This window comes from Talpa europaea (assembly GCF_964194135.1).
Source record: "Talpa europaea genome assembly, chromosome: 12".
In the NCBI taxonomy this organism is placed as follows: Eukaryota; Metazoa; Chordata; class Mammalia; order Eulipotyphla; family Talpidae; genus Talpa; species Talpa europaea.
Genome location: NC_140079.1, coordinates 10,736,318 through 10,750,309, shown reverse-complemented (window position 1 = coordinate 10,750,309; position 13,992 = coordinate 10,736,318). Strand labels below are relative to the sequence as shown.

General features: G+C 54.8%; 3 protein-coding genes across 3 annotated transcripts; 2 read left to right on the top strand and 1 right to left on the bottom strand.

Annotated features, from left to right (window-relative positions):
• Positions 1–3,002: 3,002 nt before the first annotated feature.
• GTF2F1 (general transcription factor IIF subunit 1) lies at positions 3,003–8,233 on the top strand. Its single transcript, XM_084249054.1, has 9 exons — positions 3,003–3,175; positions 4,167–4,337; positions 6,075–6,259; positions 6,817–6,970; positions 7,049–7,230; positions 7,331–7,404; positions 7,482–7,620; positions 7,811–7,928; positions 8,012–8,233. The coding sequence occupies exons 1-9, from the start codon at positions 3,033–3,035 to the stop codon at positions 8,214–8,216; spliced, it is 1,371 nt and encodes a 456-aa protein (XP_084105180.1). The 5' UTR covers positions 3,003–3,032; the 3' UTR covers positions 8,217–8,233.
• A 2,613-nt stretch (positions 8,234–10,846) lies between these two features.
• PSPN (persephin) lies at positions 10,847–11,403 on the top strand (the record flags this gene model as incomplete). Its single annotated transcript, XM_084250954.1, has 2 exons — positions 10,847–11,009; positions 11,096–11,403. Exons 1-2 carry the CDS (start codon positions 10,856–10,858, stop codon positions 11,401–11,403), a joined length of 462 nt encoding a protein of 153 aa, XP_084107080.1. The 5' UTR covers positions 10,847–10,855.
• Positions 11,404–11,661: 258 nt separating this feature from the next.
• On the bottom strand, positions 11,662–13,251 carry ALKBH7 (alkB homolog 7; the record flags this gene model as incomplete). The annotated part of the gene is made up of 4 exons (XM_084250785.1): positions 11,662–11,874; positions 12,055–12,179; positions 12,269–12,442; positions 13,048–13,251. The coding sequence occupies 4 exons, from the start codon at positions 13,249–13,251 to the stop codon at positions 11,694–11,696; spliced, it is 684 nt and encodes a 227-aa protein (XP_084106911.1). The 3' UTR covers positions 11,662–11,693.
• Positions 13,252–13,992: the final 741 nt, after the last annotated feature.

The following is a 13,992-nucleotide window of genomic DNA, read 5'->3' as shown; positions in this document are numbered from 1 at the left end:
CACTGAGTATGTCGTTCGAGTTCCCAAGTAAGTCCCTGACACCACCCCCCCAACCACACACACACACACACTCCCCTCAGAGGAATTAAAACCTTTGTGAATTTGTAGACGTGCCTGGCATACCTGTGGTTTTTCGTCCAGCCTGGACGCTACCAAGGGCAGCTCTGGGGTTGAGCTGAGGCCTCTCTGGAAAGGAATGAATGAATGAGTACTGTGTCCTGCGATGCAGTCCCCAGGCCTAGGCTGGATTGCCTTTTCCCCAACTGAAACTCAGCTGGGTAGATTCTGTTGATCCTACAAAACCCAGTGCTAGTATATTCCTCCTCCATGAAGCATTTTTTGCCTGTACTCCCCCTGTGCCAAGACTGAGTTGCTGATTAGCCCCACATCTTGGGCTCCTCTAAATCTTTGTCCCTCTTTCTGCTTTTCTAATGCATGGGGTTAGGGGGTATGGATGCAGCTTCCCTGACAGAATGATAATCTCTGGGATCTTTTTGTGGGTCCCCATCATTGCCCACAACCAGAGGCTAAGCCAAGTAGGGTTTGCTCAGTGAGTGAGTGATTGACTCAGCACTGCTTCTTCTTGCCCGTTCCAGAAACACAACCAAAAAATACAACATCATGGCCTTTAATGCAGCAGATAAAGTCAATTTTGCTACTTGGAATCAGGTAAGTCCTGGGTGTGAAGGGATGAGAGAACTTGATCCTGGATTTGGTGATTGTAAAAGTTGCTCAGTTGTAGTAATAACTAAGGCTGTTTTGTCAGCTCTCACTGAGTGGAGAGAAAAATGGTGACTAAGGCCCAGGCTAAGCTACTGGGTATCCCTGTCTGACTTGGCAAATTCAGAAGGAGGCCTTCTTCTAAAGGGAAAACATTTAGAAGTTGTGTGGTGATGTGGACATTTTTGATCTAGATTAATCTGGGAAGGGGAGGGACCTGCATTCTGCAGATGATCTCAGAACCCCAGCTGTTAGGCTCTAGAAAGGACTTTGAAAAGTGTCTTAGTCTGTTCTGCTTCTACAAATAAAATACCATAGAATGGGTAGTTTAAAGACATCAGACATTTATTTCTCACAGTTCTGGAGGCTGGGATTTCAAGAATAGAGCACTGAAAAAATTGGTGTCAGTAAGAACCAGCTATTGGGTTCATAGATGACCTTTTTCCCAATGTGTCCTCACATAGTGGAAAGGGCAAGGGAACTTTCTGTAGTCTCTGTTATAAGGGAACTGATTCCATCATGAGGGGTCTACCTTTCAGACCCAGTCCCTTCCCAAAGGCGTCCATCTCAACTCCATCACTTTTGGCATTAGGTTTCAACGAATGCCTATTTTGGGAACAGGAACATTTAGTTTATAGCAGAAGCCATTAAAAAGGTTTTAAACCAGGAAGTTGTAATGTGATCTGGCAGTGTTGGAGGACTGACTGTAGGGGTCAAGGACAGGAGAATAGGCGGAGGTCATGTTTTGGGTCCAGATGAGCAGTAGTAGGGCTTGGAGCAAAGGGTGGTGTGAGAAGTGATTGGATTCTAGTGAATTTTGGAAGTAAGATCAACAGTATTTACTGATGGATTGGGGATTGAGTGGTGGGGGCCAGAGCAGAATTGCAGAGGATTCTATATACAAGATGAAGAAGGCTGAGAATGCACTTCTCAAAATGCATTTGAATGCATTTTTCAGAACATATCCTATTCATTAAATGACATATGGCATTAAATGACTTTTTTTTTATTTTTTAAAAATATTTATTTATTTATACAAGCACTGGGTACAGTTAGAGGCGTGGGAGGGTGAGAGAATTCACCAGAGCCAGAGCAGAGAGCAGAAAAGGCAGAAGGACTGAAGTACACTGCTGAGGGGAGCGGCGGGCAGCAGGAGAGGTCTGTGCGCCTTGTGGGACCCTCCTCCGGTGGCCGGGGAGCAGCCGGGGATCGAACCGGCGCTGCAGAGGCTGCGGGCAGCTTCACAACCCAGCGCTCAACCGCTGCGCCACCGGGGAGGCCCTGACTGTTATGAGACTGACTTTTTGAGTCTCCAGATTCCTACAGTTGTCCTTGTTTTATCCTCCTGATAGATAGCTTAGCTGGGGATCAGACTTGTGGTTGGTGACTCTTTCCTCTTGGAATCCTGAAGACTTGCTCCATTGTTCTTTAGCTTCTGGTTTTTCTGTTGAGGCTCTCTGCCCTTCTCATTCTTGATCCTGTATATCATGGGTCAGCACGCTCTTTCGTGAAGCTAATAGTTGTTCAGCTTTGTTGGCAGGACAGTCTCCTGTGGAGTGAAAGCAGTTATGATGAAGTATAAGTGAATGGGTGAGACTGTGTACCAGTAAAACTTTATTTGCAAAAATGGGAGGGGGCATCCCACAGGCCATAATTTTTTCCCCTCCTGCCTTCAAATTTGTAGGATCTTTTTGTTCCCAGTAACTTGCCATCGTACAACAATGAGAAGTGATAAGGCCCATCTTGCATTTTTAGTTAATGTGTCTTGGCCATTGTTCTTTTCATTGCTGCTTTTTTTTTAATGGATGAACCCCATTGTACTTAGCCAGTCCCCTAATGATGTACATTTAGATTCATTTTCTATAGTTTGCTATAATAAGCCATGCTGCAATAGCCGTGTGTGAGTGAGATTTTTATCCTTCATTATGAACAGAGAATCCCTAAGATAAACAGTACATGGCAATTTAAAATTTTAAAATTTACTATATACTCCTAAATTACTCTTAAATTGAAAGTTGGAAACCCTCAGCCTTTAATGGTATCTGAATTCATGGGATAGTCCAGAGTTGGATGTAGAGAGAGAGAGGAAAGGAGATCCATGAACTGGTTTTTGTTGTTTAAGGACCACAGTGATCTGTTTCCTTCCTTCCCTTTTTTTTTTTTTTCTTTTTCCTATTTCTCAGTGGGAAATAATCTTGAAGTTTTAAAAAGCTTTAAAAGCAGATTCCCTGCTTAGAGGTTTTTCTCTCTGACCTCCTCAGGCCCGGCTGGAACGGGACCTAAGCAATAAGAAGATTTACCAAGAAGAGGAGATGCCTGAGTCTGGTGCAGGCAGTGAGTTCAACCGTAAACTTCGGGAGGAGGCCCGGAGGAAGAAGTATGGCATTGTCCTCAAGGAGTTCCGGCCAGAAGACCAGCCCTGGCTGCTCCGTGTCAACGGCAAATCAGGCAGGAAGTAAGTGTTGAGAGCAGCTCCCCCAACACTCTGCACCCCGCCCCATGCCCTTGCTCTGCTGGGTGTCCTTGTTGAACTTGGTTGTCCCATCGTACAGTGGGAGATCAGACCACGTCCTCTCTTGTGGGGTTTTATTTTTTAAAATTGAAACAAGTTGATGCTCATGCAGGAGCTCTAAGGGCCAGTATGCTGGAAACCCTGGTGTTGGTTCCTGGTTGTGTGTGGCAAAGGGCTGCTCCTGGCCTTGGGGTTGTGAAGACTGGAAGGCCTTCCCAGACACGGGGGGACGGGTTTAGTGGATGCAGGACACTCCAGGTAGAATATCATACACAGAGGCCCAAAATGGCCTGCTGGACTCTTAGGGATTATCACAGCACATGACAGTGATGGAGGTTGTGTGGATGGTATGACACAGTATATGCCAAACTACAGCCGAATTGTGGGTAGGGTGGGCCTCAGGGAGACCTTGAAGGTTTCAGTCAGGGAAGGGACACTCAGAGTAGGAAGCCCAGATTTGCAGGCCAGAGGCCTGACCCTGGTTCAGGCCTGAGGAAATGGTGGCCTTGTTGGTGTGTCTGCTTCAGATTAGGCCCATTCAGGCCCTCCTCGCCTGTCCCATCCTGTTCCCTCAGTGAGCTCTGGGTTCCAGCACAGCTTGGGTGGTAGAGCCAGAGGCATATTCAGAGGGATCTGAACATAGGTCCTGTGCTCTTCGTGGCTCCACTGACACAGTCCTTCAAGAAAGGACCATGATATATCCCATACTGAGAGCCTTGGGTCTGCTGTGTGAAGTGGGGTGCATTGGCCTTATTTTTTAGATGTGGAAATTGAGGCTCGGAGAATTGAAGATCCAGCCTGAACCATCCCCCGAAATACAGGGTTTTGCTGGGAGAACATTGGTGGTTCTGCAGAATTGGGGGCAGACCTGAAGGGTGGTTTGGGTGGACCAGGGCTCGTTTTGGGGCCATGCCATGACTGTGTCTTCTTGCAGGTTCAAGGGCATAAAGAAGGGAGGTGTGACGGAGAACACATCCTACTACATCTTCACTCAGTGCCCTGATGGGGCCTTTGAGGCGTTCCCTGTGCACAACTGGTACAACTTCACCCCACTGGCCCGCCACCGCACGCTCACCGCAGAGGAGGCTGAGGAGGAGTGGGAGAGGTGAGTGAGCTTGGGTGGGGCTGGAGGGAGGCAGGATGCAGAGTGAGATGGGGTGTCCCTGACCCCCTAGTATCCCCAGGCAGGAGGGGTAAGGGCAGGGCTTTAGCTTAGTTGCTTCGTTGTTGCTTAGATGAACACAGCCCTTGACAGTCACATCAGTGGGTGGAGCAGAGTCTCTGTTCCTGGGGGGTGGGGGGTTCCCTGTCTCATGAAGAGGCCTCCAGATGGGGTGCATATAACTAAGGTCACTGAGGACAGAGGGAAGTGGCACAGAGGCCAGACAAGAGCGATTGTGGGGATGAGGGGAGACTGGGACCCAGAGCACAGAGCCTTGAATGTCAGGCTAAGGATATAACCACCTTGGGGCCACCGCTGCCATGGGGTATTTACAGGCGACGCAGGTGTCTGCAAGTCTTCCTTCCTGTATGGGCCAGATTAGCAGACACTCAAAGAGTCTGTGGATCCCAGAAAGTTTAAAAAAAAAAACAAACAAACTACCTTTTCCTCTTAGCGTTATCATTTTCTTTAGTTTTAACATTTTTGAATGAGTCAGGTGTCAACTGTGTTCCCAAAGCAGCCCCCATTAACAGTCATGCAGTGAGGAGCGCCCGTCCCTGTTACCAAGCACCCTTTGATCCATTTCTCTTTCGCTGCCCCATTTGCTTCCATCACTGAGGCTCTCCTACATGGTCAGAAGCTGGAGGGCAGGCTCCCCATCTGTGTTCTTTCCCAGAACTCTTCCGGATGCTCTTATTTGCTTCCTTTCTTATATCTTCTCTAGGATCCACTTCATCAGTTTTGGGGAGCAAAAACTTGACCTCTAATTGAATCACGTTAAATTTGCACATTAACCTGGGGAGAAGTGACAGTTGTCAGGTGTTTACTCTCCAGCTGGGGCACTTCAGTGGAGGTGTGTTTTCCCTCGGCAATCTGGTTGTTTCCCACGTACGGCCAGGCACATTGGAAGTGGAATTCTTAACTAGTCGCATTCACATTCTTCTGCAACGTGTTGTTCCTTTAAACCACCCATGAATTTGGCTTATGTTACTAGATCGAATCCTAACACTTCTCATTAAATGTAGTCACTTTTTTTTTTTTAAAGATTTATTTATTTATACAGGAGCTGGGGTTCAGGCCACACGTGCGGGAGGGTGAGGGAATTCACCAGAGACAGTGGGGAGCAGAACAGGCAGACGGATGGAAAACATTGCTGAGGGGAGCAGCGGGCAAGACAGGAGAGGTCTGCTGCGCCATGTGGGAATCTCCCTGGCCGGCAGGTAATCGAACCGGTGCTGCAGAGGCTGCGGACAGCTTTACAGCGCTGCGCTCAACCCCCTGCGCCACCAGGGAGGCCCAACATGTAGTCACATTTTAAAAAGCTGCTGTCACCGCAGTAAACAGAAATTTTTAAAAAGGCTACAATAGATACAGGTGAACATGTGTACGTTATGTTGCCTAATGAAGGCCTGAGCCCATGAGAGGTGTTGGGACACCAGTACCCCACAGAGACCCTTGAGCAGCTCAGTTGGAGAGAGAACAGAAGAAGGGCCAGCTCTCCCCATGTGATTTCAAGGTGCCTCACGCTGCATTCATGAGTCACATCATCCCTCATCGCACCTAAGTTGTGTCTGTGGTTTTCCTCTGGGGCCCGCCTGGAGGACGTACAGGAGATGGCAGGGAGGAAACCCTGCAGCCAGGCCCTGTCAGCCCCATTGTGCCCCCTGCCTCTGCCTGCAGGAGGAACAAAGTCCTGAACCACTTCAGCATTATGCAGCAGCGGCGACTCAAGGACCAGGACCAGGACGAGGAGGACGAGGAGAAGGAGAAACGCAGCCGCAAGAAGGCAAGCGAGCTGCGGATCCACGACCTGGAGGATGACCTGGAGATGTCGTCCGATGACAGCGAGGCCAGTGGCGAGGAGGGTAAGGCCCAGAGGAGCCCTTGGGGGCCGGGGTGGTCAGTGCACCCACCTGATTTATACCCACGTTGTAGTTTATAGAGGTGACCGGGTGGCTGCATGGAGAGGTGACTGAAGGTCACTGAAGGAGCGGTTGAGTTAGTCACAGTTCTCCAGAAACTGGCACCTTCCAGCAACACATGGCGACGAGGGGAAAAACCAGAGTAGGTAGGAGGCAGAAAAGAGCAACGGGAAGGCCTTGGCTGTGGCCAGACAGGACAGAGTGAAAAGCTTAGAGTTGGTCTGTTTGAATGAACTCAGGGAAGTCTGGAGCGTAAGAGTGGCTTCTAGTTGTCTGCACTGGCCCTGGGTGATTTGGGACAGGGAATGGTGGTGTGGCCAGTAAGTTCGAGAAGGGGTAGTTGGGGGGCACGGAGTCCCGATCGGTTGATTTGCCTTCTCTAAGAATTGTCTAGCCCGGGGATGGGCCTTGCTTATGCGAGGTGTTGGGGGTGGGGGCTCCCAACATCTCGAATTACGTGAAGCTGGTAATGTGGCAGCCCAAGCCTCCCTCTTCCCCAGGAGGCCGAGCCCCCAAGACTAAGAAGAAGGGGCCGCAGGTCAAGGCAGGCAAGAAGAAGAAGAAGAAGAAGGGGTCGGATGACGAGGCCTTTGAAGACAGTGACGACGGGGACTTTGAGGGCCAGGAGGTGGACTACATGTCAGACGGCTCCAGGTGAGGCCGGTGGAGGAGGCGGGAGCTGGGGGCGGCCTGGCATGCGCACTCACTCTCTACTGCCCACTCGCTCTGCAGCAGCTCTGAGGACGAGCTGCCAGGCAAGCCCAAGGTCCCGCAGCAGGAAGAGGGCCCCAAGGGTGTGGATGAACACAGTGAAAGCAGCGAGGAGAGCGAGGAGGAGAAACAGCCCGAGGAGGACAAGGAGGAGGAGGAGGAGAAGAAGGCCCCCACGCCCCAGGAGAAGAAGCGGCGGAAAGGTGGGCTGGCCTGGCCTCCCTTCCAGGCCCCCTTACTGAAGGGGTGCTGAGGGTGGCTTGGGGCTCTCTTGCACTGACCCCCTTCTTCGGCCCCGTGCAGACAGCAGTGATGAGTCGGACAGCTCTGAGGAGAGTGACATTGACAGTGAGGCCTCCTCAGCCCTCTTCATGGCGGTAAGACCCAGCCTGGGGGTGGGGGCCAAACTGGGTATGTCTTTCCAGACTTACATCCCCAGCCCTAATCTTTGCAGAAGAAGAAGACACCCCCCAAGAGGGAGCGGAAGCCATCAGGTGGGAGCTCTCGGGGTAACAGTCGGCCCAGCACACCCAGCACTGAGAGTGGTAACACCTCCTCCACCCTCAAGGCGGCTGCCAGCAAGCTTGAGCAGGGTACGACTGCATCCCACCTGCTTCACCAAGACCTCTTGACCTCTGCCTTTGTGCTTTCTGTTCAGTGTTGGGATCTGAGGTCAGATGGGGGACAGAGGCCCAAGCTCCTTGCGCCCACAGTCCTAGTACCACCTGCCCCAGGGTTCCAGCCTCCCAGCCCCACGCCTCAGCTTTGCCTCTGCTCCTGCAGGGAAGCGGACAAGTGAGACGCCAGCAGCCAAGAGGTTGCGGCTGGATGCTGGGCCCCAGAGCCTGTCGGGAAAGTCCACCCCTCAGCCCCAGTCTGGGAAGTCGACTCCCAGTAGTGGGTAAGTTGGTGTGAGGACAGTAGGGGCAGGCTGAGGGCCACAGGGAGGCCTCTCTGTGACACCTACCTTTTCACCTTCCTCAGGGATGTGCAGGTGACGGAGGACGCCGTGCGCCGCTACCTGACACGCAAGCCCATGACCACCAAGGATCTGCTGAAGAAATTCCAGACAAAGAAGACGGGGCTGAGCAGCGAGCAGACAGTGAATGTGCTGGCCCAGATCCTCAAGCGCCTCAACCCCGAGCGCAAGATGATCAACGACAAGATGCACTTCTCCCTCAAGGAGTGAGGGTCTGGCCCTTACACACCGACCCAATAAACCACCTTTGTTCTCTAGAACTCCTCCGGCTCTTGAGATCTGCAGGCTCCCTGCAGTGTGTCCACTGCCCATCTGTCACCCCGCTCCTTGAGTCGAGGGCCCCGAATGATCGGTTCAGGAAAAAACCTCCATTTACTTCTCAGCCCCTCCAGCCCCTCCTCCTGGAACTCTGAGGAGCCTCTTAGACTTTGTTCTCCTCACTCTCCCTTCCTCCAGCACGCCCACCGAGCCTGTGCGCCCGTGCTCAGTCCTTTCTTCAGCCCTGGCTTCCACTTTGCCAGTTCTCCCGACCTGTCTGCTACTAAACCATTAAGACTCAGTTTCTTTCCTTTTTTTTTTTTTTTTTTTTTAAGATTTGTTTGTTTATTTAGAAGATTTTATTTATTTATGCATACAAGAGCTGCGGTGCAGGCCAGAGGCGCAGGGGGCGGGGGTGAAAGGATTCCCCAGAGACAGAGTGGGGAACAGAACAGGCAGAGTGACTGAAACACACTGCTGAGGGGAGCAGCAGGTGAGATAGGAAAGGTCTGCTGAGCCATGTGGGTCACCTCCCTGGCTGGGGATTGAACTTGTGCTGCAATGGCTGGCGATAGCTTGATAGCGCTGAGACTTTTAAACTCTGTGCCACCAGGGAGGCCCCAAAGCTCAGTTTCAATGACTCGTTTCCTAAATCTGGAAGTTGTCTTTCTTTTGGCGGTTGTTTCTTTTTCACATCAGTTGGTCTGTTTTGACAGTGTCTTGCCCCATATATTTTTGATCTGGCCTTTCATCCTTAGTCACACATCTTGTACCTGAAGTCATGGGTGTCCTGTGGTGTCATCTGACTCCCTTTAGTGATAGATTGTTTTCTTTTATCATTTTGGGTGTGGGACTCCTAGCCTGCGGTGGAACCTTATCCTTGGGAATTCTGGGTGCTTTGCAGGTTAGTCCTTGCAGATGGTTTTGCCTTGCCAGGTGCACCAGGAGCCCTGGCCTGAGTCCATTTAGTTCTCCGAGGTCCCTATGTAGACCCAAAATTCCAGTCCCCTTATTGCTGGTGTCCTATATTTTAGCATCCCAGTGATATTCCTGGGGCTTCCCTTATATGATGCAGCATTGCTAAGAGTTCTGTAGTGGGAGGGCTTTTCAAGTTCTCTTCTGAACTGTTTGATTGATCCAGTTGTGGGTAGGATGTCAGACTTCCGTCTTGCCTGTGGCTGGAAACTTCAAGTGGAAAACTTCCCCACCCATTTCCACACACCCTTGGCTGCCGAGCAGGAATGCCTGAGACATCAGGCTAATTCCCAGGAATGTCCCAGGTCTGTCCAGCCTCCCTCCCTGACCTTCCGCCAGGCCTTTGGAGCAGCAGGAAAGAAGTGCTTCCCCTAGCAGTTTCCCTGCTCTCCCTGCCACATGGACCTTAGTCTAAGCGCCCCCCGCCCCAACCCCAGCACCATCCCAGGGGTCCCTAATGGGTGTCTTGCATTCAGCAGGACCTGGGTTCAAATCCCAGTTGCGTTTCTTAATTCTAGGGGAATTTTTTCTTTCTGAAAGTACTCTCAATAAGCAGTGCAATAAGAAACACCACACTGAAAAGTCTACAAAGGGATTTCCCTTATTTTAGGGAAGGTGGGCCACTTCTGGTCCTTTGCTGAAATAAAGAGGCAGCGATAGCCCTGAACTTGTGTTTTCACTCACCTGTGAGGGTGGGTTCCATAGGCAGGTACCCCGGGTCGAGGGGACAAGACTTGCAGTTTCAAAATCAAATGCTCAACTGCTGCTGACTGACAGACGCTCCTACCCGTGAGGCTACTCCGGTGTCATAGTTGTGTGTAAGCAAACTGACTAGCCTCCGTTCAAGGCTGAGGGGAGGAGGTTCACTTTTCTGGGGTCACAGGAGCTGGGTGTGGAAGCCATGATGTGCTGCTACCTCTAATTGGGCTCAACATTCTTTTCTGCTTTATATCCAGGGAACCCAGGATGGGGCTGAGGTCCCTGGGGTCCCTGCTTGGCTTTTTAGAGACGGGAGTCCCTGCAGGGTGAGCTTCCATCCCTGGCGTCCCTGGGCCTCTCCCTTTTCCTGTTTTGTCGCTGGCTCAGTCAGATCCGGAGACAGGGGCATGATGCCTTAATCCTCTAGGCGGGAGCCATGATAGAGGATTCCCTGTCAGCTGGTCCATCTGCCAATTCACCTCTTCCCCAAACACATATTTGCTCCACCTGGCACACACCATGGGCTCCTGAGCCCCAGCACTCTGCCTTTGTGTGAAAGGGCCCCACTGGGGGACCCAAGGAGCCCCCCACCTCTCCCTTTAGACAGCAGGTATGGTGGGGAGCCCAGTCACCCGCCCTGGGCTTGGCCTTGGCTGCCGCTACACCTCTCGTAAATCAGGGGATGGAAGGGGTGTCAGAAATGGGGCTGTGGAATGTCTGGGTGGGATGGGGGGTGAGCCCTTAACTCTTAGAAGGATGGGGTGTGGGGCAGAAGGAACCTGCCTGCCTGGGCCAGAGGACGTGGGGGCCTTTATCCCTGGGCAGCAGCCGGCAGTGAAGAGGTTATTTCCCCGGTCCAGGCAGGGGGATAAATTGAGGGCCTGGGGTGTCCCTACCCTGAGGACCTGCCTGTCACCATGGCCACGGGAGGAGTCCTGCTTGGCTCTCTGGTGCTTCTGCTGCTGCAGTTGGGTTTCGGCGGGGGCGCTGGGGCTCGAGGGGCCCTGGTGGCAGAGGGAGAGCTCTTGTCTGAGCCAGCAGCAGACAGAGGGACCCGGAGGCTACAGCTGGGTAAGGACCCCTGGAACCCTGCGTGAACGCCCGAGTCCTTCCCACCCAGACCCTGCCTGCTGTCAGCCGCCCCTTGTCCCCCTCAGGTGCCCGCCTACGCCGAGCCCCAGCCGGCCCGTGTCAACTGTGGAGCCTGCCCCTGCCCGTGGCAGAGCTGGGCCTGGGCTACGCCTCAGAGGAGACGGTCATCTTCCGCTACTGCGCTGGCAGCTGCCCCCGAGGTGCCCGCACCCAGCACGGCCTGACGCTGGCCCGGCTTCGGGGCCAGGGCCGAGCCCATGGCGGGCCCTGCTGCCGGCCCACCCGCTACTCTGACGTGGACTTCCTTGATGACCGCCACCGCTGGCAGCGGCTGCCCCAGCTCTCGGCAGCTGCCTGTGGCTGTGGTGGTTAAGGACGCCCAGCCCGGGGCCCCACAGCCGCTGGAGGAGCTCTGCTGAGTTATTCGCTGGAGGCTTGGAGTCGGAGGAGAAGGAAAGCGGGCTGGGGCTGCCAGTAAGGAGCACAATAAACAAAACAGCTTTGCAGCCCCATGTCTGTGTGTGTGCGGCGTGCACCTGAGCTTGCAGTGGGTGACCAGGTGGGTTCCTAGGGTTCCCCTGCAGGTCCCAGCCCCAGCAAACAGCCAGTGCAAGGGCGACAGCTTGTCCATTCTCCACTTTATTTATAAGCTTGTCTGAGAAGCTAGGGGAGGATGTGGGGTTCTGTTGGCTGGAAGCAGGTGCTGGGTGTACTGGGCCCCCTGGCCTCAGGGAGGGAGCGGCAGATCACTGAGATGCGTCGTCCCCGAGGAACCCGATGCTCCCCAAAAAAGGACTCCTCATCCCGAAGGATCTCGTGGGAGAAGTCATAACGGGCTGAGCCCCTGCAAGAGAAAACAGAGGCTGTGGCTAGGTGGGATGAGGGCAGCCCTCTGTTCCAGACTGCCTGCTGTAGGCGGCACGGCAGTGTCTGCTGTGAGAGCTGAATGGGTGCGTGCACAAAGTGCTTGCTGGGTGTCGGATGTGTGATTAGTGGGGTGGGGGGCGCATTAACAAGGCTGTACCTAAGGATGTACAGGGAGCCTGGCTCCAGTAAGAGTTCCAGCCACTCCCCGGGCTCCTGGGTGTGCACCAGCCGCATGACGCTGGGGGACAGCAGGGACAGACCGGCTATGGTGTCTCCGCAGAACTGGAAGAGGGGGCATGGCGATGAGTCAGGCTCTCGTCCGGCCAACTCAGCCCCTAGCTGGGAGCTCCGAGGCGCTGACCCCTGCCCACCTTGATGCTGTCCACGTGGGGCTTGATGTAGCCCCGAGGTTCCAGGTCCAGCACGTGCACTGGGGACAGCAGGGTCTGGCCAGGACCAAAGGCGGCCGCCTGCACGCGCTGCAGGATGGCCCGGCTTGCCTGTGACCAGCGCGACTTCTCTGTCTCTCGAAAGCCGTGGATGGCCTGCCCAGAGAACCCAGGTCAAGCCTGGAGTGTGGGCTGGGGGTGGGCAGGCAGGAAACAGTGCAGAGCTGAGGAACGGTTTTCCAGGGACTGGAAGTGGGGCGCCAGCACACTCTGGAGGCGCAGCCCCGAGGTTCCCGGTCCAGCACGCCTTCAACTCACAGCCTTGGCCCTATTTATGCCGGACTCTGCCGCGCTTCCATCTGGGTCAGGCCTCAGTCCCCTGGACCCAGCTCTCATCTCTCAAGCTCGCTCTCAGTCCCCAGTGCCCCCCAAGCTTCAACACCCAGCTCTCCTCCCCCAGGTTCCGCCCCGGCCGTGCCCCCGCCCCATCCCGGGGCTCACTCCCCGCCCCTAGCGCCTAGCACCGCCCCTAGCGGCTAAGCACCGCCCATAGCCCCGCCCCTAGTGCCTAGGCACCGCCCCTAGAGCATAGCACCGCCCCTAGCACCGCCCCTAGCGCCTAGCACCGCCCCTAGCGGCTAAGCACCGTCCCTGACGCCTAGCACCGCCCCTAGCGCCTATCCCCGCCCCTATCCCCGCCCCTGACGCCTAAGCACCGCCCCCCGGCGCCTGCGCACCAGGCCCCGCCCCGCCGGCCTCACCGCGTCCCAGTGATCGTATTCGTAGCGGCGCCGGCGCAGCTCGGGCTCCAGCTCGCGACTCAGCGTCTCCTCCTCGGCCGCGCTCAGGAAGCCAGGCCGCACCACGGCTGCGTCGCGCAGGCGGCTCAGCACGGTCGAGCCCGAGCCCCGCACCCAGGCAGGCACCGGCAGCGTCCGCAACGCCCGCCGCCCACTCCCGGCCATAGCCCCAGCCGGGTCGTGGAGGCTGCCGGGGTCAGGGCGCACCCCCGCGGCACAGCCATTGGCTGTGGCTGCGCCGAGTCCCGCCAGCGATTGGCTTTCCTCAGAGACCTGCCTCCTGCTCAGGGCTGCTGACTGGCTGGTGTTCGGCTCGCCCTCTCAAGTTGATTGGCTCTCCCTAGAGCCCGCCTCCTCCCCGCGCTATTGATTGGCTCTCCCTAGAGCCCGCCTCCTCCCCGCGCTACTGATTGGCTCTCCCTAGAGCCCACCCCCTCCCACGCGCTACTGGGCGCCAGAGCCCAGGAGCTTAGACTTTCGGTCGTGCTGCCGCCCGTTCTCCGGACGGCGTGGGGGCGGCCAGAAGCCTGTATTTGACCTGGGGTCAGGTGTCAGGGGTTAAAAATGACCCGTAACGTAGGCCTCCCCGGTGGCGCAGCGGGTTGAGCGCCGCGCTGTGAAGCTGTCCGCAGCCTCTGCAGCGCGGGTTCGATTCCCGGCCGGCCAGGGAGAGTCCCACATGGCGCGACAGGGGGGAAGAAAAAGAGCCATAACCTAAGGTTGACAGTAGAGTGCAGCCAGACAGATGTGGGAAGGGATGAAAGGCACAGAGGTCAAGAAAGCGTTGTCATTGCTAGTGTTAGGGCGTGTGGTCGAGTTTGCATCACGCATCTCCCCCTCTGCTGAATCAGGCCCCCCGGCACCCAGACGGGCTCCCACCTTATAAAGAAAACAACGAGCAAAACC

Bases quoted from the DNA above. Each gene is read 5' to 3' on its own strand.
- GTF2F1 (XM_084249054.1), top strand. From the start codon at position 3,033: ATGCCTGAGTCTGGTGCAGGCAGTGAGTTCAACCGTAAACTTCGGGAG. The intron at 7,231-7,330 runs GTGGGCTGGCCT...GGCCCCGTGCAG, and splicing joins GGAGAAGAAGCGGCGGAAAG to ACAGCAGTGATGAGTCGGAC. The intron at 7,929-8,011 runs GTAAGTTGGTGT...CACCTTCCTCAG, and splicing joins AAGTCGACTCCCAGTAGTGG to GGATGTGCAGGTGACGGAGG.